This window comes from Carassius gibelio, chromosome A1, assembly GCF_023724105.1.
Source record: "Carassius gibelio isolate Cgi1373 ecotype wild population from Czech Republic chromosome A1, carGib1.2-hapl.c, whole genome shotgun sequence".
In the NCBI taxonomy this organism is placed as follows: Eukaryota; Metazoa; Chordata; class Actinopteri; order Cypriniformes; family Cyprinidae; genus Carassius; species Carassius gibelio.
In genome coordinates this window covers 28,709,315-28,730,241 of record NC_068371.1, presented here as the reverse complement: position 1 = coordinate 28,730,241, position 20,927 = coordinate 28,709,315, and the positions used below count along the sequence as shown (strand labels likewise).

At 36.6% G+C, this 20,927-nt stretch overlaps 2 protein-coding genes across 2 annotated transcripts; one reads left to right on the top strand and one right to left on the bottom strand.

Annotated features, from left to right (window-relative positions):
• The first annotated feature begins 5,914 nt into the window (after positions 1–5,914).
• On the top strand, positions 5,915–8,051 carry LOC127945991 (homeobox protein MSH-B). The gene is made up of 2 exons (XM_052542287.1): positions 5,915–6,357; positions 7,163–8,051. Exons 1-2 carry the CDS (start codon positions 5,997–5,999, stop codon positions 7,564–7,566), a joined length of 765 nt encoding a protein of 254 aa, XP_052398247.1. The 5' UTR covers positions 5,915–5,996; the 3' UTR covers positions 7,567–8,051.
• Positions 8,052–11,402: 3,351 nt separating this feature from the next.
• On the bottom strand, positions 11,403–20,058 carry LOC128017692 (glycogen synthase kinase-3 beta-like). The gene is made up of 8 exons (XM_052603145.1): positions 19,698–20,058; positions 19,358–19,488; positions 18,842–18,948; positions 18,330–18,427; positions 16,230–16,325; positions 15,773–15,959; positions 14,741–14,836; positions 11,403–14,657 (listed from the first exon to the last, which is right to left on the bottom strand). The coding sequence occupies exons 1-8, from the start codon at positions 19,914–19,916 to the stop codon at positions 14,590–14,592; spliced, it is 1,002 nt and encodes a 333-aa protein (XP_052459105.1). The 5' UTR covers positions 19,917–20,058; the 3' UTR covers positions 11,403–14,589.
• Positions 20,059–20,927: the final 869 nt, after the last annotated feature.

The following is a 20,927-nucleotide window of genomic DNA, read 5'->3' as shown; positions in this document are numbered from 1 at the left end:
AATTTCCAATTCCTCATTTTTTAAATAATTCAATTCTAACCAGTTATTTAAAGTACACTAATATAAATATAATATAAATATATTATTACATGATTTAGTATTTAGTATTTTTAAACAGTTTTTTAGTTCATAAATAAAATTCTAAACACAAATAAATACAATGCAATACTTTATTGAACATATTAATACATTTTTAGTTACTACTATTTAGTTTTATAATTGATTCTTTTTTTGTCTTATTTTTAAGTCCCCCTAATTTTTTAAATAATATAAATATATTTTTTTTATGTTTATGTTTATAATTGTTATGATTTATACATGTTTATGATGTATTCTTTGTCTTCCCCTGCGTTTTGTTTATTAAAATATTTTCATTTATTTACAATTTATTTGTTTTTACTTTTTATTATTTATTTATCTAATTTTCCCCCCAGACGGTTTAAATTATTAAATTAAAATAAATGTAAATATATGTTATTTAAAATATATTAATATAAATATAATGTTTAGATGGAGTGGATTCATCACTCAAGCAAACTTAGAGAGAAACTTTGTTTTTGTCTTTTGTGCGAATAAAGAACAACTTTTCCCAAGGTCTTTGGCCTCAGAAACTAATAAAATAAGCTTGGTTCTGGATGGAGGCCGATCTTTTATATTCATCTAGAAGCAACCTCTATCTCACCTGATTGAGTGATCAAACTGTAGATTGAAGAGAGGCTGTAGAACTGCTCCAGGATCAGCACAGACACTGTGAAACAGACATCTGCCCAGAGACAGCGGCTCCGACCTCCTGCCTCGTGTCCTGTGAGTGCTGTTAAAAGCTCAGCGCTCCCTCTCGATTCTCATTGAAAGAGACCAAAGAGTGTTGATTCAAAGAGTCATTTCAACCCACCGGCCCCCTGGTGCCTGGCTTTTTCATGGTAAAACTTTCAAATTGTAATCTCAGGAGAACCAAGCACACATATTTGTTCATGCCTGATCTCCCACATAATCAAATGACACCAGATGGCAACCGAGGGAGATGCCAGAGGACCTATAAAAAAGGAAAATAAAATGCCGTCATAAGAATACCGAAGAATTTAAAAAATAATTTTATGAGCCTCTGAAAATATAAGTTTCAGCCCCAAAGCAATCCATCCTACCTCTACTAAAACTTTAAAATCATTAACATTGAACAACACTTTTTTTTATGGGTAAAATGTTTCACTTATGAAACGTATTAAATCTCTTCTCATATCCCACAGCTTTGTGCCAATGAGCTTATTCTCTAATCACAAAGATCGACTTTTCTGTCACACCTTCTTTACAAGAGACATTCACGAATACTCCCATGTAACGACTTGAAAATGAATTCATATGCAAATCATGTTATTTGACTGGAAAAACACCTGTATTAGTTCACGATGAAGTCAAATGGGAACACATGCACGGATCGAGCCTGCAGAGATACTACTGTCCAGATTTGCGGTCACATAACCATAACTGATAGATGTGTCTATTAGTGCCATGGACTGTTCAGATTATTTAGGTCAATTTGTATATTCAGCTGTGCCACAAATTAGCATGGTATCATATTGCAATCTTACTCAAGTCTAGAGCCGAAAGAAAAATACCCACTCCATGTCCTTCCAAGTGCTGGATTTCATACAATAGCTCGCGGTTGAGATGTGACCCCAGCAGTTAAAGCGTAATTTAGGCAGCTGTGGGAGTCTTCGTGAAAAATAACAGTGCATGTTTGGCCTATGAAAGTGTGGAGACATTCCTGGTTCGTATAAGTGACCATGGAGTCGCCACAGTGGCGCACACACATAACTATTCATGGTTGATTGGTGTAAATATAGAACGGCCACAGTAGCGTTCACAAACATAGACACATATAAGCTCTGTTCCAAAACCTAATGAGCTGAATACATAGGCAACATATAAAATGAAACGGAACCTCATGATCCTACAATAAGTGCATAAGACCACCCATAGACCACAATGCTTAAAATCCTGAAGCAAACTTGTCTAGTGTGCCAGTTCACTGTCAATGGATAAAACCACCGTCTTACACTTGGTCACTTCCATCACTCATTGAACACAATGAGTTTTGTTGCAGAAAATAAAAGCTTCTGTCACATAGTGGGTTTAAACCTTTGTTGAGACATTACTGAGCAGAATACGCCCAATGCATTCAGTGCTGGACAAATATAAAACTCCCTCATCTGTCATCTGTTCCATAATAGCGTCAGATATTCCTGTGTTAAACTACTTATCTCCCTTTTCAAGCATTAGTCACTGTCTCTGCCTCGGCCTGCAGTGTAACAGTGTCTCTTGAGCTTGTGTGTGCGATATTCACTAGATTGAGAATTGTAAGTCACTTTGGTTAGAATGCATCGGTGAGGAACACAAACACAGGCATCAATGGCACCAGGAGAACATTACAAGGAACAAGGAGCGGTGAAATAAATTTTGTTCCATAGATTTGAATGCATTTTGGTTATACTACTTATCAAAGCAAGAAAAATATGATTTGTATTACTTTTAAAATATTTTAAAGTTTTATATATATATATATATGTGTGTGTATATATATATATATATATATATATATATATATATATATATATATATATATATATATATGTATACACTCTCTCTCTCTCTCTCTCTCTCTCTCACACACACACACATATAGTTTTAGCTTAATATGTCCAACACACTGTAACTTAAGGTGCCCTGAAGTGGTCATGCAAAACCGAAAAATTTGCAGTTCCTTTTTTTGTTGTTGCTTCTTTCATCCTTACAGTGTGTGGGCCTTTTTTCTTTCTTTTTGTAAGAAATGTATTTAATATTACTTTTTTTTGTTTGTTTGTTTGTTTTGTTTTGTTTTTTATAAAAAGCTTTAACTTTTAAAGATCAAACACAGAAAAGGAAATAACTATCTAATGAACTAATGAATGATTAGTCAAAATGGATGCATGAACGCATAAATACTCAAGCGGACAGAGAACTGGATGTCAAGCGCACAATGACCAACATTTAAAGTATGTATTATGCTGTTCTGATGCTGCTAAATTTGACTTGGCCTCTGGTTTTATGAACTCACTGAGTGGTTTCAACCAAGCTTGAAAATGATTGGAAGTGACTCCATGTGAAAAGAGCCATTATTGGCTATAGGCTATAAACTATGCAGCCTAGCCCAACTTTCAGAGGGCATTTCTGCTGGGCTGTTTCAACCCAACTTTGGGTCAAATATGGACTTATAAATATGGACTGTTGGGTTCATTTTTTTCATTACATTTTTTAACCCAAAAGTTGGGTTAGTCCATATTTGACCCAAAATTTGGTTGAAACAACCCAGCATTTTTTAGAGTGAAACCACATCCTTTTGTTGTAATGATGATTATTATGGTAATCTGTCTATCTCTCGAGGGCAGACTGCATCTTATTTAGGTTACATCTGCAGCATGTCCCATATCCAGTTAGATTAAGGCTTCAGTTTTGTCCTTCGTTCCAAACGATTCTTATATTACAAAAGAGAGTCGACTCAAACGGGTTCAATTAAACTATCGTCATTACAGCCATTAAAATGAGCAAGTAACGGATGCGATCATTTCAATTATTTGGCTTTTAGAGAATATTGAGCATCTGAGATCGACTGAGAAATCGGTAGCCAATGCACAATGAAATAAAAAAATCATCAGATCACAATCATCATTAGACCATTATAATGATAGCTTATTAGCTATAGCCTATTCATATATATGTTTGGAAACATTACTATTTTTAATGTTTTTAAAAGAAGTTTCTTCTGCTCCTCAAACCTGCATTTATTTGATCAAAAATACAGAAAAAACAGTAATATTGTAAAATATTATTACAACTTAAAATAATAGTTTTCTATTTGAATATACTTCTAAAAAATAATTTATTCCTGTGATGCAAAGCTGAATTTTCAGCATCATTAGTCCAGCCGTCAGTGTCACATGTAACATCCAGTCTATCACATGATCATTTAGAAATCATTCTAATATTCTGATTTATTATGAGTGTTGGAAACAGTTCTGCTGTCTAATATATTTGATCAATAAAAGGTTAAAAAGAACTGCATTTGTTCAAAATGTTTAAAAAAAATCTAATAATATATATTCTAATAATATATTTTCTTAACTATCACTTTTTATCAATTTAACACATCCTTGCTGAATAAAAGTATTGATTTTATTTAAAAAAAAAGAAAGAAAGAAAATTACTGACCCCAAATTACTGACCAGTAGTGTATATTGTTATTACAATTTTTTTTTTTTAATTTTTATTCATCAAACTATCCTAAAAAAGTATCACATGTTCTGAAAAAATATTAAGCAGCAGAAGTGTTTCCAACTTTGATAATGAATCATCATATTAGAATGATTTCTAAAGGATCATGTGATAATGATCCTAAAAATTCAGCTTTGCATCACATAAATAAATGATAATTTAAAGTATAATAAATTTAAAAACAATTATTTTAAATTGTAATAATATATCACAACATTAATTTTTTTTCTGTATTTTTGATCAAATAAATGCAGGCTTGATGAGTAGAAGAAACTTTTTTTAAAAACATTAAAAATAGTTTCCAAACTTTTGGTCTGTACTGTGTATATATATATATATATATATATATATATATATATATATATATAGCCTGTATATACTGTTAGGTGTAGGTCTACGTGCTCTTTTGATGTTTAGAAAAGAGAAATTATTATAAACACTGAGGAGAGCTTGTTCATACTTTCAGTCGTTTTTCTTTCTTTTTTTCGGATTTGAGAAAGTACTGGTTCATTTTCTTGACGTCGACGTTTGGCCTTGAAGCTATGCTCAGGACTACATATTTTGAGGACAATTGGTTAAGTGGAGTTAAACTGTTGCCTTTTCCTCCTCGAGGTACCTTCTCTTTTGATCCCGCCGTCTCTGGCGCCTTCCAGAACGCAGCTCGTCTGGCTCTAAATGAGAGAGAAGAAAACTCTGCTCGCTTCTCAGCTGAGCCTTTTGTAGCCTTTAAAGCCCGTGACATGCCTTAAATTGCCGAAGTATTGTGTAACTTGCAGCCCTTTCGAATCAGTTTCTGCCCTCACAAAAGCTTTTCTCAATAAAGCAACACTGAAAGGTTTCCATACACGAAATGCTTTTTCAAAAACAAGCCTTTATATTTTTAATATTTAAAAAAATACAAATAATATTGCTTTTCGTGTGTAGAGGCCTATATATGGGCTGAAATATGTGCCACTTGGATTTTGATGAGCCTTTTATTAAAACGTTTCTTGTCACTGTTGACTTTGTGAATCAAACTTGTTTTATTTTTTTATAAAACAGCTGTATTCAAGTCATTTTATATGCTTTACTATATAATATTTCAAGGCTACATTGTTGACTGTAGTTAGATTTATTTTTATTTATTTATTATTTTAGCTTACATGAAAATAAATTCTTAACAACAGCATTTTACAAACTGTAGCTTTGCGAACAAGACATTCCGGTTTTCTTGTTTACCGTGTATTCCTATGACCAAAGTTTTGGTGTGGAGTAATTCCATTGTGCCTTTTCAATGACTTCTCAACAGTCGGATACAGATAGTGTGAGCGCTTCCCCACTGTTTAATTGGGCTAAAATCGGTTTACGTTTTGCTCCAAAGAGTCAAGCGCCCCGAGGCCATCTACACACCATCTCAGCACGACATCCGCGATTAAGTACTCATTTTTCTCAATATCCCCTTGATGTCTTGGTGTCAGCTGGACCACATGACTTCTGAGGGGTCGGTTGTGATTGGTCCGAGAGTGCCCCAGGGGAACATTCCGACCAATCACAAGGAGGCGTCTGTAAGTCAGCTGGAAGAGCGCGCGCGCTGATTGGAGGAGAGCAGTTTGGAACTATTATAAGTGTACTAAACAGCGCGCGACAACATCCTGATAGAAGTTGAGACGCGATAGTAGCTATATGCAACAACTTGCGGCGGATGGTTTACGATGAATCCTCCGAAGGGACCCGTTGAAACGACAGCTCAAGAGAAGTCGGACTCGGACAGCGAGGAAAGTCAAAAGCCGAGAGATGTGACCAGCGACACGGGACATAAAGTGAAGAAGACTTACCTCCCGTTCAGTGTTGAATCCCTGATGGCCAAATCCAGCTGCCAGGTCGCGTGCTCCCCGGCTCTCCCACACCAGAGACTGGGACAGGAGGACTTAGTCAGGACTTACTTTGTAGAGGAAACCAAAGTTTCTGTGGACAGTTTGTCGAGCGTTTCGGACAGCCTCAACGACGACAGTGAAGAATTGAGCGATAAGGAACAGAGCACTTGGTCAAACTCATCTTTCACATCTCCACTTCGTAAGCGTTTCTACTATTTACAGACATTGATGAGTTTGTTTGTTTTGATTTTGTTTATTTCAAAAGAGTATAAATATAGGCTAATAACATTTTGATGCACAATTAAAGATTTTTTTTTACATATAGGCTACATTTAATTTAAATTAGTGTTTATAAATTTAATATAAATGTATATTTATATTAGTGTTAATGAAACAATATTATTATAACCTTAATAATAATTATTTTTTTCCTTCAATAATTTTATCAGTTAACCAGAATGAGTAAACAAAACGATTTGTATTGATTTGTATTGACAATCTCGAAAGTTTGTTTATAAAATAATTATAATGTTTTAGATTTAAAAGGAAGAAAAATGTTTTTAAAAAATGAAAAACAAATATGTATATATAAAATATATATTTAGACGTTTAACCATGACACTTTTCTAATTACTAATAGATAGGCCCTACTGCTTTTACTTTTACAATAATAGCCTAACAACAACGACAACAATAATATTTGTCTATTAAATATTAAACGCTTGCAATGATAACTAATAATTAATCAGTAAAAGTAGGCTAAATAATTTAAAAACATTATCATTGTTGTTGTGAAATGACTATTAAAAAGTAATAGCTATTTGCACACAATATACAGATCATTAGTGAGTTTCAGAACTAAAAAGAACGAAATTTCAGTGAATTTCGCCAGAAATAAGGAACGAAACAAGGGCTGTAAAAACATGCACGAGGAAGAAAGATTATGGCATTGAAATTTTTCTTATTTCTGAAGAAATAATATTTTTTCCCGCTGCTTCTTCCAGGTCACCCGAGCCCAACGCCGTGCACCTTGCGCAAGCACAAGACGAACCGCAAGCCGCGCACGCCCTTCAGCACCTCCCAGCTGCTCTCCCTCGAGCGCAAGTTCAGGCAGAAACAGTACCTCTCCATCGCCGAACGGGCCGAGTTCTCCAACTCTCTAAACCTCACCGAGACCCAGGTCAAGATCTGGTTCCAGAACAGGAGGGCGAAGGCCAAGAGACTTCAGGAGGCCGAGCTGGAGAAGTTCAAATGCGCCTCCAAGCCGCTTCTGGCCCCCTTCGCGCTGCCCTTCCCTCTCGGATCTCCATCATCTTTGTACGGACCTCCAGCCTCTTTCCCGCGGCCCGTTCCGATCCCAGGACTATTTAACGGACCCGTGTCTTATGGGATGTATTATTTGTCTTAAAAAAAAACATTCGTCTGACGGCTTCCTCCAATTTGAAATGATTTGAGAGACTTGTGCAGTTATGAAAGTTTACACGAAATTCACAGGGGATATTATTATAATAACGTTGGTAATTGCACAAATAAGTGCTGGATAATTTTAACTACAAACATAGCTACTTTTGTAATTATTTTGACAACCGCTTGTAATTACTTCTGTAATTAATTATAGTAGCCTAGGCTATCATCTTGGACTGGTGTCACATATGAACTCTGTTTCCCAAAGCCACATGAAATGACGGAAGGAAGCTGCTGTATATTATGTTTTATTATTATACTGACGTGCTCTTGTGGAGCAGGTAGATGTGTAACTCTTTTAAGATCATCTGACACGGAGGTTATCCGTCAGAGGAAGTACTTATTGGCCTTATGTTGGAAGTGCCTTGAAAAATACCAAATATTTATTAGTCTAAAATAAAATAAAAATATATTCTTTCTTAAATTTAACCGTCTATCCGTCTTTATCTATATATCTATCTATCTGTTGGTAGGATAGCCTACTACGAGAGTGGAAGTTAACATTAACTTTTTTAATTTAATAACATTTTATTTGGAGAAAATCATAGGGAAAATGACTATAATATCTTTGGTCAGATTTGCACGAGTGTTCTTGTTAATTGCATACGTGAATATATTTATTAAATATGATAAATATTAAACATAGGCCTAATGAATATCAAATATACTAAAATATTACTGACGAACAACATGTAGACTACTTATATGTAATTATTTTTTAGGAAATTTAGGAAGCTTTTTATTTTATTATTATTATTATTATTATTATTATTATTATTATTATTATTATTATTATTATTATTTCAAGCATCAGTTGCCGAACAGCTCTATCCTTTGGCTCTTGTCTATTGTCCAGAAGATGGCGCCATTGAAACCCTTTGACAAACATTACTATCTACAGTCACTGCAGTCATCTTGAACCAGGCGCTCAGATCGAAAGAAAAAAAAAGAAAAGAAAGCGGTAGTAGCTATCCTTTTCTTTTTAAAGAGTGTTAAACAGAAAAAGTCCTCATCCTAACCCAATCAGGCTTCTCAAAGCATTTGACTGATGCTATCAGGAGTCATTGAAAAGCATCTAAATGCAAGGAAATGCAACAAAGAACATGCGCCCTTAGGCAGGATAGACATTAATTAGGTTAGACGTCGTATTTAATTTACTGCGGATGAAAACGAGGCTGTGAGGACTAGGCTTTTTTTGTCTTCTGAATCTTGTTTATTTTAAAGGGATATCTCTCAGTTGTTTGTTCATTTTGCAAGACACTGACTGACTGCTTTTATTGTTGCTTGCAAAAAGTTAATCATTGCAGTTTGTTACATTTTTGTTGCAATTAGTTGTTAGATTTGATTTAGCTGATTTTATATTATCCCCACCACCAAGGTTAGAGAAAGGCAGATCAGCAGATGTAAGTCTTGAATGATTACAGGTTTGGAGAGCATAGCTCCAGCAGGCCGACATGCTTATGCAGGAACGAGGAGCTGTGGACGCAACACTAATAAGAGTTCAGTACAGAAACAGTATCTGTTTCAGGGTTGTGATGGTGGCTGAACTCACCTATTAAACCAGAGTAATTTTGGCAGAGTGTAGAGGCCCCCTTTCCCTTTGGAAGAATTGTTTTTTCTCAGTCTGAAGAAACTTCTTCACACTAATGGGCGAATTCGGCTAATTAACACATTATATCAAAACATTAGACTTTTCTGAAATCCCTCATTTGTGTTTTTGAGCACACCAGAAGAATGTAGAGGAGACATGCCACACCTGTTAGTGTTTTTGATAATCTGGGACATATGCTTTAAAAAGACAATATATATTCACCGCTTTATGCATGCCAAACACAGTATCACCCATTTTTAAAAAGCATTATGAAAAATATTGCAAGTACAGAAATCTCAATAAGAAAATGTAGGCTATTCCAATATCAGGAAAGATAATTTCTGTCTCTACACAGGTTTAACTGTGTTTATTCACTTAAAACTCTAAACTCTATTAAAATTGTTAACATTTGTTTAACATTGTATTAACATCAAAAAAAATCAAGCGAAAATTTAAGCAACAATTTGATTAACAGATTATTCATTTGGTTATTAAAGTTCTCTATTCTATTGAAATTGGGGCTACTTGGGGAACAAAGACTCCTCATCTATCACACCATTATATTCTGCATGTTTTGTGATACCAGTGTGTGTGTGTGTGTGCAGAACATTGTCGACTGGCCTGGGGGCAGATCCCCCTCCTGCTCAGTGATTTGAACCGTATATACTAAACTAACTGGGAATTTGGGAAATGAAATTAACCTGATACCTTTGCTTGCTATTGGAATACATTTCCCAGGTTCCATCTCTGTAGCATCTCTCTATCTAGCTGGTTTATCTTGCTGCTAGCTACTGTGAACTTTTGCTAATGTTATAACCTCCAGTAGTACACATTAACACCCATTTCTAATTATGGCATATATTAGCCCTTGTCATTAATGCATTTTTCCCCATTTGAAGACTGTCCCAGATTTGCAGTATAAAACTATTAAACTAGTAGTTTACATAGACTATTCTTCAAAGTGTACAAAGTATTTAATTAGTCAACTATCTATAAGTTCACTTTTACTATAACTGCAGTACAAACATAGAGGTAAACTATTTGTGTACTCAAAGTTTGCTACTGTTATACTTAAAAGTATAATTTTTTATACTAGAAAGTGGGCCAATTTAATCCCAAGGAGTACTGAAACAGTACACTTACAAGTATACTACTAGAACACTCATATTTGTATACTTGCTACATAAAGTATACTTAAAATATACTTGAACTTTAATTAAGTATACTTAGTAAAATGAACTTGAAGTATACTACTTTTGGTAAGGGTTACCTTTTACCTTTTTTTTTCTCCATAGTGTTTTTAAAAAATTTGACTGTTAAAATTACAATTTTTTTATTTTATTTTATGTATAACATGTATAACTGAAGACATGTCGAATAATGACATGTCGCCTGCAGCCATATCACCCTGGAGCCCAAGACCGGTTGCCCACTAAAGCTAAGCAGGGCTGAGCCTGGTCAGAAGCTGGATGGGAGACCTCCTGAGAAAACTAGGTTGCTGCTGGAAGAGGTGCTAGTGAGGCCAGCAGGGGGTGCTCACCCTGTGGTCTGTGTGGGTCCTAGTGCCCCAGTGTAGTGATGGGGACACTAAACTGTCAACGAGCACCGTCCTTCGGATGAGACGTTAAACCGAGGTCCTGACTCTCTGTGGTCATTAAAAATCCCAGGTTGTCTTTCGAAAAGGGTAGAGGTGTGACCTCGGCATCCTGGCTCAATTCGCCCATTAGCCTCTGACCATCATGGCCTCCTAACAGTCCCCATATCTGCTGATTGGCTTCATCACTCTGTCTCCTCTCCACCAGTAAGCTGGGGTGTGGTGTGTGGTGGGCGTTCTGACGCACTATGGCTGCCGTCGCATCATCCAGGTGGATGCTGCACACTGGTGGTGGATGAGGAGATACCCCCTGTCTATGTAAAGCGCTTTGAGTGCCTAGAAAAGCGCTATATAAATGTAAGGAATTAAATAATGTCTCCAGAATGAAGAATGCTTCTTTTTTCGTCCATAAGGCTTCCACCATTCAAATATCTCCCATGATCCACTTAGAAGAAAGAAATTCATACAGGTCTGCAACAAGAGAGTTAAAGCTTTCACTATTTCATACTGTCCCCCAACTGTACATAGAGAAGGGTGAAGGTGTGCAGGGAGGTGGAAAAAAGACACAGCAATAAAGAGAGAAGCAGCAGTGTGATGGAGTGAGGCTAAGCTATACTTTATTCAATACAGTACAGTATCAGGTGACTTCTCTGAACCAGAGCACACAAGGGACAGAAAACACATCAGTGTGACGTTCAACATACTGTCATGTACAGAGAAAAGAATAATAATAATTATTATATGTATCAGTTTGTTTGTTTTCAGTTTTGGTGCCTGTTGAACTTTTATGGCTACCAGGAGTTCAAGTGTGTATTTCTACATATTCCCTTTCATCTCATATTTGTTTCAAATATGAGTCACTGAGAAAAGTAAATCATGAAGCAATGTGACTGCTAACAGCAGAGGCTTTAAAAACATATTTTAATGAAGCTTATGAAAATGGTTGTAGCGCTACATGACTTCACTCCCTTTAAGTGCTGCTGAAAGTATTTTACAAAACCCCAAACACAAATCAAAAATATATTATTGCAAAATCATTACTTAACACTGTAGATACTTGACACCTTATTCTTACGCACGTAAATGATAAAAAAAACCTGTAAATATAAAATCTTCCATATCAATTAAAAGAACATAAAATAAATAAATACATTTTTTCCTTTCTCTTTGGAGTGTTAAAAGCTCTTGGTGCATGAAGAAGATCTGTAAAGTTGCAAAGACCAAAGTCTCGAAACCATAGAGATATTCTTTATCAAAGTTAAGACTCGGCCACGCCCCCTAAAACATGTCTATGTCACTATGTGGAAATATTTGCGTAATGCCACCCAAATGTTCACGCAAAGAAAGAAGGCTGGGTTTCAGTAACTGCAGTTAGTGTTGAAGGGGGATGCTGTGAATCTAGGTGAAAGCAAAAACACTTAATTTGGCCTCCGTAAATAGATGCATTTAGGAATCTTTAAGCTTACTTACAGCAGAACTGCAATGCATTTTATGGACGACTGTTTCGTGAACCTAGGAGAGGAGGTCATTCAGACTTTGCAGCTTTGCATGTCGTGTGTGTGTGTGTGTGTGCATGCACGCGGTTGCATTTGAGAGCAGCAGGTCATAGAGGACCTACAATAATGTACAGTTGATAATGAATCGTTTTTTTTTTTTTACTTTAAAGCACGTCAGCATATTCTGTTAAACCAAATATGACCCCTTTAAGATAAAGTCTTTCTGAAACTCGAAGTAAAAAAAAAAAAAAAAAAAACACTGTTAAATTTATTTTTCCTGCTATGACAGTGAACTGGCCTGAACAAGAGCTTGGATGAGGAAATGAATAAGTCCCTTAAACAAATTTTAATACATGAAAGTGATGGAGCACCTTCATACAAGATCATATTTTAATAACTGGTCATTTTAAAAAAAGTTCAGAAGAACATTGAATGGACAATTGACCCAAAAAACTGTCATATTAAAAAAAAAAAAAAAAAAAGAGACTGTAAAAAAAAATAAAACAGAATAAAAATAGTGAGATGATGAATCGTTTCCATACAATGAAAGTGAATGATCATCATCTTTCAAGCACCAAAAATTACACAAACAATCTTAGCCAAAGCTTTCATATTTCAGTTTTGCTCATATGGCAAATCATACTGGGTATTACATAAGGTTTTATTTCAGTGATGCCAAGGGTCTCCAAATTTGAACACGACACAGTATTTGAGAGTTAGGGAGTAAGAAGTGATTATTAGTATGTTGATTATAACCACTTAGTTTGCATTTTTCCTCACATAAAATGATTGTATGACTTCAAGAGGACTTTTAATATAGCACACAAGTCATGGATTACATTACTTTTTTTTTATAATTTTCATGGTTTACAGCCCTTAGTCACTTTCATTGCATCGAAAAGATCACTTAAAATAAAAAGTAAACATTCTCATCAAGGGTTTATGGAAGAAAATAAATCATACGAGTTTGGGACAACGTGAGTGTGAGCAACTTGGGTGAACTGTGGCTTTACGTAGGCAACAGAACAGATGGATATTCTTTCAACAGCACTTTTGGGAGGGACATCAACAGTCTGAAGTGACTCTTCTGTAGACCGTATTTGGAGGAACACGATCCAACTGTCTTGGTTGTGCACTTCCACTAACACTAGGGGACACTAAAGAGGACGAGAGGAAGAAAAACAAGAAGAAATGGAAGCGAACGGACTGTAGAGAAAACGTTCCCATCCTATCTTCTTTCCTCATCATTAGAGTCGACTTCCTGACAGAGCAGTCCAGATGGTTACAGATTTCAAACTGCTTTCAGCCCCCCGTTCCTGCTAAATTCGAACCCGAATGACACGATTTCGAAAACTAAACCCAACATCTTGCTTAAGCCTCAAGGTTGGAATTTGCGGTGCAGAAACCTGCTCTGTTTAAAGGTCCTGATTATCTTTTTTCTTCATTACGCGCTAGTTTATTTTAGCTCACTAATCAGCATACAGTATTTATAGACATAAGACGTACAGCATGCACTCTCTCTTACACACACACGCGTCACGTGCTCACAAAAAAATGATCCGATATCACATGTGTGTCAACATCCGTAGAGTTCAGTGAAGTATTATACAACAGGAAGGAGGAAACTGAGCAGGAAACGAATGGATAATGTCACTCCTTCAAACGATGTCGAAAAACAAAGAGGTACACAGCAGCATACAGCTTAAGCATACAACATTTCCGCCCAATACTGAGGGAAAAGGCAAAAGTCATTAGTATATATTTCACATAGTCATGGAAAATCAGTCCATGCTGTTGAACCGATTCAGGATTTGGTCGTATTGGACCAATCAGGATCCAGCTTTCCTGAATCCCACCTGTGCCAGCTCATATTCAAAGTCTGTCTCTACCCATAATTAACCAGGAATGGGGCCGAGATGATTATAAAAGAAGCAGCAGCTACAGCATACAGATTTCCCTTTAAAAAAATGTCAAAGTAGACATATTTGTAGGTGTAACGGTTTATGTAAGTGTAAATATATATATATAGAGAGAGAGAATTTTCAAACATCACCACAGATAGTCCTGAAGTGGTGTTTCTTAGCCCTCATCGTGTCTGTTAGAGCAAATAAATAAAATAATAATAATAATAATAAAAACCAAGACAATGACTGGGGGAAGGTTTGGTTGGTGCATCCATCATATCATGAGCTTTTCGGTTAGTTTTAGCCACGCCCCTTGACCTCGGGGAATGGGCGTGGCTTATAAGCAGCAGGGTAAAGTGGCCCATTGAGGGGTGGATGGGGTTCAAGTTGAAGGATTGGGGGCGGCAGAGGCAGCGTTGGCATTCAGGCCACGGTCGCCGCTGTTAGCACCTGGAACAGTAAGAGAAGGTTATTAAAAAGAGCTGATGAGGAGAGTCTAGGGCTTTGTGAGTGGCTGAAAGTGAAACACTGACCTGTTGCAGCCGAGGCAGACTGGGAAGAGTTTTCCGCCTGGTTCTGAGCATGTGAGGGAATGAGTACGGAGGCCAGCGAGGAGTTACTGGACAACTCTGATCATTAAATCAACAAATATTGGTGTAAAAGACAGAATTATGCACGTACAAACACATTTACACTTACGTTCAAAAAAACTTTTGGAGTCTGTAAAATATTTTTTTGGGGGAAATAAATTAATATTTTTATTCAGCAAGACTGTGTTAAGCTGGACTGTACATTAAACTAAACTGTACAAAACAGACTGTAAAAACATATAGTGTTTTTCCATATTTCCCTGACTATAAGTCCCACTTTTAGGTGTGACTTATTTATCAAAATTAATTTGACATGAACCAAGAGAAACGAACTAAGAGACATGAACCAAGAGAAAACATTACCATCTCCAGCCGGCAGAGGGCACTCTATGCTGCTCTGTGCTCCTGTAGACTATACTAAAGACATATAGCGCCCTCTCGCGGCTGTAGACGGTAATGTTTTCTCTTGGTTCTTGGTTCTAAATAAATGCGACTTACAGTCCAGTGCGACTTATGTTTTTTTCCTCATCATGATGATTTTTGGATTGATGCGACTTATACTCAGGTGCGACTTACAGTCCAAAAAATACGGTAATAAGAAATGGCTGAAGTAATGGCTGCTAAATGTTTCTTGATTCACAAATTAGCATATTAGAATGATTTCTGAAGGATCATGTGACACTGAAGACTGGAGGAATGAAGCTGAAAATTCAGCTTTGCATCACAGCAATAAATTACATTTTAACATACATCAACTAGAGAATAGTCCTTTTAAATTGTAATGATATTTCACAATATTACTGCCTTCTTGATGAAATAAACTCTGAGCCCAAGACACTTTCAGAAACATTAAAAAATATAACAAACTCAAAAAGTATTTGAATGGTGCTGTATATTTGCTATTGAAATGAGTTAACACTTGTTCCAATACCTCAAAAAGATTCAATCGATCCCCATCATTTGTGTGCAACATACCCTGTGTGGAGAAATTAAACAGCACAGGCCGCTCTCTTCCATTCGGGAGCTTGAGGTTGGGCTCACGGAGCTCGTCGAAGAAAGTGTGAGCGCAGGCCTCTAGAGGAGTGAGGCGGGCCGTAGGGGTGTACTCCAGCAGTCGAGAACACAGAGCTATCGCCTCCGGAGGGGTCCGGGGCCGTAAAACCTAACACAAAGACAACAACACAGGAATTATGAATGCTTTCTCAATTGTCTGTATAATCATTTCAGCTTTTGACTGCACAAATACAGATTTTTTATATAGATTTGTCCTCTTAGTTTTAAACAAGTCACAGGGGAGAAATTAAAGTACAATTGTGTTGGTAGAAAATACTCTTTAAGACAGACTCTGTAAAATAAGAAGTTATTATGGGCCAGAATCAAAGTCTAGAATTAAAGTAAGGAGAAAAGAGAAGGATGAAAGTGATATAAAAACCTTAGTCCACGGGTGTGCCTTTATCTGTGGAAACTTGAATTCAGTGTAATTTGGGTTCATCTGCCGGATCTGCTCTCGTGTGGGAGTTCCCAGAACCTGGAGGAAACAAGTTCTATTATTATATTGACAATTAAATGTATAGTCCACACCGCAACTATAACAATACAGAGAAACAATACAGCTGGAGTCACTTTCAGAGCAAAAAATGCACAACCATTATTATTATATACCAGAATAAACATTATCGTCCATTTGTATGGATGGTAATATTGTTTATCTTTATATATTTTTATATATATTTATATATATTTTTTATATTATTATTTAGATTTTTTTTTATTTTTATACATTTTTAATTCAGTTTTTGTACTTTTCAATAATTTTAGTACTTTAACTTCTTTCAATTAACTCTGTAGGTAACATTTAAAATATTAGTCAGTTTAATTATTCAAAGTAGTGCATTTATGATTGGGCTGTAAACTAGGAGAGCGCCACAGAAAAAAATATAACTGCATTTCACAAATAGCAAATAAATAAAAATAACGAATTTATTCAACAATTTTTCTCCAGAAAAGTATAAAAAGCATCTTCAGAATAGTCCATCTGCTATCAGTGGTCCACATCAGCGCAGCACCATTTTGGCGAATCTGAGCTGAACGCAGGCAGAGTATGCTTTTCTGTGTCAGCCACGCCACAAGGATGCACCATTTTCTTTCAAATCAAAAGTATCCTTGTGGCGCGGCTGACACAAAAGGCAGCGATGGCAGAGGGAATATTCTGACGATGCTTTTCAGATTTTCCTGGACCTTGACACTGTTGTTTACTTGGCAGTCAATGGGACTGTCACAAGCCTCCTGGTTTTCATCCAAAATATCTTAAAGGGGGGGTGAAATGCTATTTCATGCATACTGAGTTTTTTTACACTGTTAAAGAGTTGGATTCCCATGCCATGGGAATCCAACTCTTTAACAGTGTAAAAAACTCAGTTTCTGTCTGACAAAACGGACAAAACGGTTTCCGAAACCGGTTTGTCAGAAGTTTCGGAAAGTTTTTTTCGAGTATGGGTCTGTGTGACGTTAGATGGAGCGGAATTTCCTTATATGGGTCCTAAGGCACGTCTGCCGGAAGAGCACGCGCTCCCGTAGAGCAGAGCACTGAGAGAGGCTGAGCACAGCCTGATCAGAGCGAAAGTGTCACGAAAAGTCACAAAAGGAGTGTGTTTTTGGTTGCCAGGGCAAGACAACCCTGCACAGATTAACAACAGAGAAACAGCATTAAGGGACCAGTGGATGGAGTTTATTTTTACAGAGCATCAACGGAGTTGTGCAAGTGTTTGTGTTTGTTCCCTGCATTTCGAAGATGCTTGTTTTACAAACAAGGCCCAGTTTGAAGACGGATTTGCACATCGTTTATTTCTTAAGGATAATGCAATCCCAACGAAAAAGGGTCACGATCGTGTGTTGGAACCGAAGGCGGTGAGTAAAACTGCTTCAAATATCTCTGTGTTATTAACTTAGCTATCAGCGTGTAAGCACATCAAGTAAACAACATGCGATGTTGTCATCAAACTGCACTTTCCACATGTACAGCTTAAAAAACTTAGTCATTTTCCAAAACCGCTAAGCAAATATATACAGTTTCAGTATATACCACATAGAGACGCCGTTACTGATGCTGCTCTTGTTAAATTTCAGCCTCTGGATCTGTGTCACAGCTTCCACATGCTCTCAACGCAAAAGCCTACTGGCACTCGTGATTCTTTAGCTCCGCCCACACGTCGCGCCTCCAGCCGGTCGTGTTTTTCCGGGAAAAATCGGTACAGACTATCTTTCTCTTATAAATATAATAAAACTAAAGACTTTTTGGAGTTATGAAGGCTGCAGTACTACTTTATAGGTACTCAAGATTAACAGGATATTGAGTGAAAACAAGCATTTCACCTCCCCTTTTAAATTGTGTTTCGAAGACGAACAAAGCTTTTAAAGGTTTGGAATGACGTGGGGGTGAAGTGGTTAATGACAAAAATGTCATTATGGGGTGGATTATCCCTTTAAGATTATTTCTGAAAACACACACACACACACACACACACACACTTACCTTGATGATTTCAACGAGCTGATCTACACCACTGTCACCAGGAAAGATGGGCTGTCCAAGCAGCAGCTCGGCCAGTACACAGCCAGCCGACCAAATATCTGTATGGAAACAAAGTTAAACACTCAATATTACAGCATTTACACGATAACTACGCTGAAGTTGTGTTTATTAAAGCATTTAGACACAAAAAAATGTCAAAATTGATACACTTTTTGCTGGTGCATGCAGTTTTAACCATGAAAACCTGTAAAGTAATGCATTTTAAATCATATATCAGAAATAACAGTTGTGTTGTTTTCAACATTGAGAATAATAATATCAAATGTTTCTTGAGCAGTGTATCATACTGATAAATACAGCCTTGGTGAGCATAATGACTCCATTAGTGAGACAAATTGCAACAGGAAAGGATTTTGCATGATACTGAATCTTTTTATAAAAAGAGTTAGCATTAGTACACAAATCCTGGTGTAGTTTAAAAAGTTTCAGAGATAAAAAGAGCATTAGATTACCTATGCTGGAAGCGTAGTCCGTGGCTCCGAAAATGAGCTCAGGGGCTCTGTAGTAGCGCGAGCAGATGTAGGAAACATTAGGCTCACCACGCGCCAGCTGCTTAGCACTGCAGGAGATAGAAAGAAACACACCAAATGAGAGAGAATTAGACATAAGCAGAAATTACACCAACACACGTCTACATATGCTGCTTCATATTTTGTGGAAACTGTGATCCAGATCCTTTATATGTAATAGAGATCTTTTCTGACAGTGTATTTACTGTCACTTTTGATGTCTCCTTGGGGAATAAAAGTATACATTTTTAAATTTCCAAACGTTTGAACAGAAAGGTATGCATCATTTATATTTACCGTCGTCAATCACCAAAAGGTTTTAAAGATTATGAGCATCAATACAGAACTTCAGGCAATGTTTCAGCAATGTTTTACTGAAGATCTCAAAATGAATGACGAGTGCTGGTAAGTGTACAGCAGATGTTAAATGCATGACAGCACCTCATTTCCCCGTCTCACCTTCCAAAGTCACAGAGTTTGAGTACAGCTGTCTCTGGGTCGAGCAGGAGGTTCTGCGGCTTGATATCTCGATGGCAGATCCCATACGAGTGGATGTATGCCAAGCTGCGGAACAGCTGGTACATATATAACTGAAAACACACATAAACAGTGATTTTAATGCAGCAAAAAAAAAAAAAAAAAACCTGATCATACGGCCAGCTAGTCCATAGTCCATGCTACTAGATGACTGGTTTCACTAAGTAGGTTGTGCAACTTTGGTTCATGAGCTTGACCAGCATGGAGAAACCGCATGTCTTCAAAACAAAGGAAAATTTGAGATTGTATTAACAGATGTTACCTTCACATAGACCATAGGCAGATTCTGCTTGGCTCTGCTGTAGTGTCTGGCCACTCTGTACACATTCTCAGGCACATAGTCCATCACCAAATTCAGATAGACCTCATCTTTCTGTAGGCATGAAGAAGATGGGTGAGGGACAAAAGGAAAAGAGTTCAGCAGGTTGATATCTAGAAAACACTTTAAGGGACAGTCTTCCCAAAAAAATTCTGTCATCATTTGTTCACTCTCACGACGGTCCGAACCTGTATGACTTTCCTTGTTCTCAGCAACACAAGAGCTATTTTGAAGAATCTTGGTAACCAAACTGCTTCTGGTTCCCACTGACTTACACTGTATTTACAAAAATTGGGATCCCATCTTCTTTTGGAACGACATGAGAGTGAATAATGAAACTTACCAAATTATCATTTTTGGGCGATATATAGGTGTAAGGTCACAGGTGTGTGTTTACTTGCTATTATAAATAGTATTTATTACAATAGCATGGTTATTGGTATATATGCTAAAATACATGATATAGTAACATCTGAAAACTCATTATATACAGTATGTACTCTATACTGCCTAAAAGGCTTGTGAATGCAATACAATGCAAGGATAAACATTATACTTACACGTATACATTAGAAAATATAAAGCTGAAATATCCATAAAAATATTTAAATGCATATAAAATATTAAAATATTTAGATGCTTTTTTTCCCCACACGATTATATATATACACACATATACACACACACACACACATATATATATACATACACACACACACACACACAGACAAAATAATATGATAAATAGATATAATGCTCTTTTTATTTTTAATCCATGTTTGTGTGAAAATGTCTTTTTAGCAGTCCAATAAAATACAAAAAAAAGAGTCAAGAAATAAGACAAGTGCATTGCATTGTGGGATATAATAGCCAGTGTAGTGTGCTTTGTTGTAGACTGCACGTTTTAGCAAATGCAGCTGGCAGTTGCATACTACTGAGTCTAGATTGCATTTCTGTTCTTGACTACAAGGTGATGTGATAGCTAATATCCGCAAACTTTGATTCAACTGCAATGCGTGAGTAAACAGATATGTAAATGGGTGAGATTCCTGACTGGACGGGGTTACATAAATGAACTGATCTTCTATCTGTGACACCAGGGGAGCCGTCAGAACGAAGTCGCTGTGGTCAGACACTATGTCACCGTGCTGGAATGGAGGGTTAAAGTGGTGA

What these genes read in the sequence shown, in the direction of transcription:
- LOC127945991 (XM_052542287.1), top strand. Translation starts at nt 5,997, where the DNA reads ATGAATCCTCCGAAGGGACCCGTTGAAACGACAGCTCAAGAGAAGTCG. An exon ending in ATCTTTCACATCTCCACTTC is followed by an intron (nt 6,358 to 7,162) that starts GTAAGCGTTTCT and finishes TGCTTCTTCCAG; the next exon opens with GTCACCCGAGCCCAACGCCG.
- LOC128017692 (XM_052603145.1), bottom strand. Translation starts at nt 19,916, where the DNA reads ATGATGACAGAATTTTTTTGGGAAGACTGTCCCTTAAAGTGTTTTCTA. An exon ending in AGGCACACCCGTGGACTAAG is followed by an intron (nt 15,960 to 16,229) that starts GTTTTTATATCA and finishes TCTTTGTGTTAG; the next exon opens with GTTTTACGGCCCCGGACCCC. An exon ending in GTTTAATTTCTCCACACAGG is followed by an intron (nt 14,837 to 15,772) that starts GTATGTTGCACA and finishes TTTAATGATCAG; the next exon opens with AGTTGTCCAGTAACTCCTCG.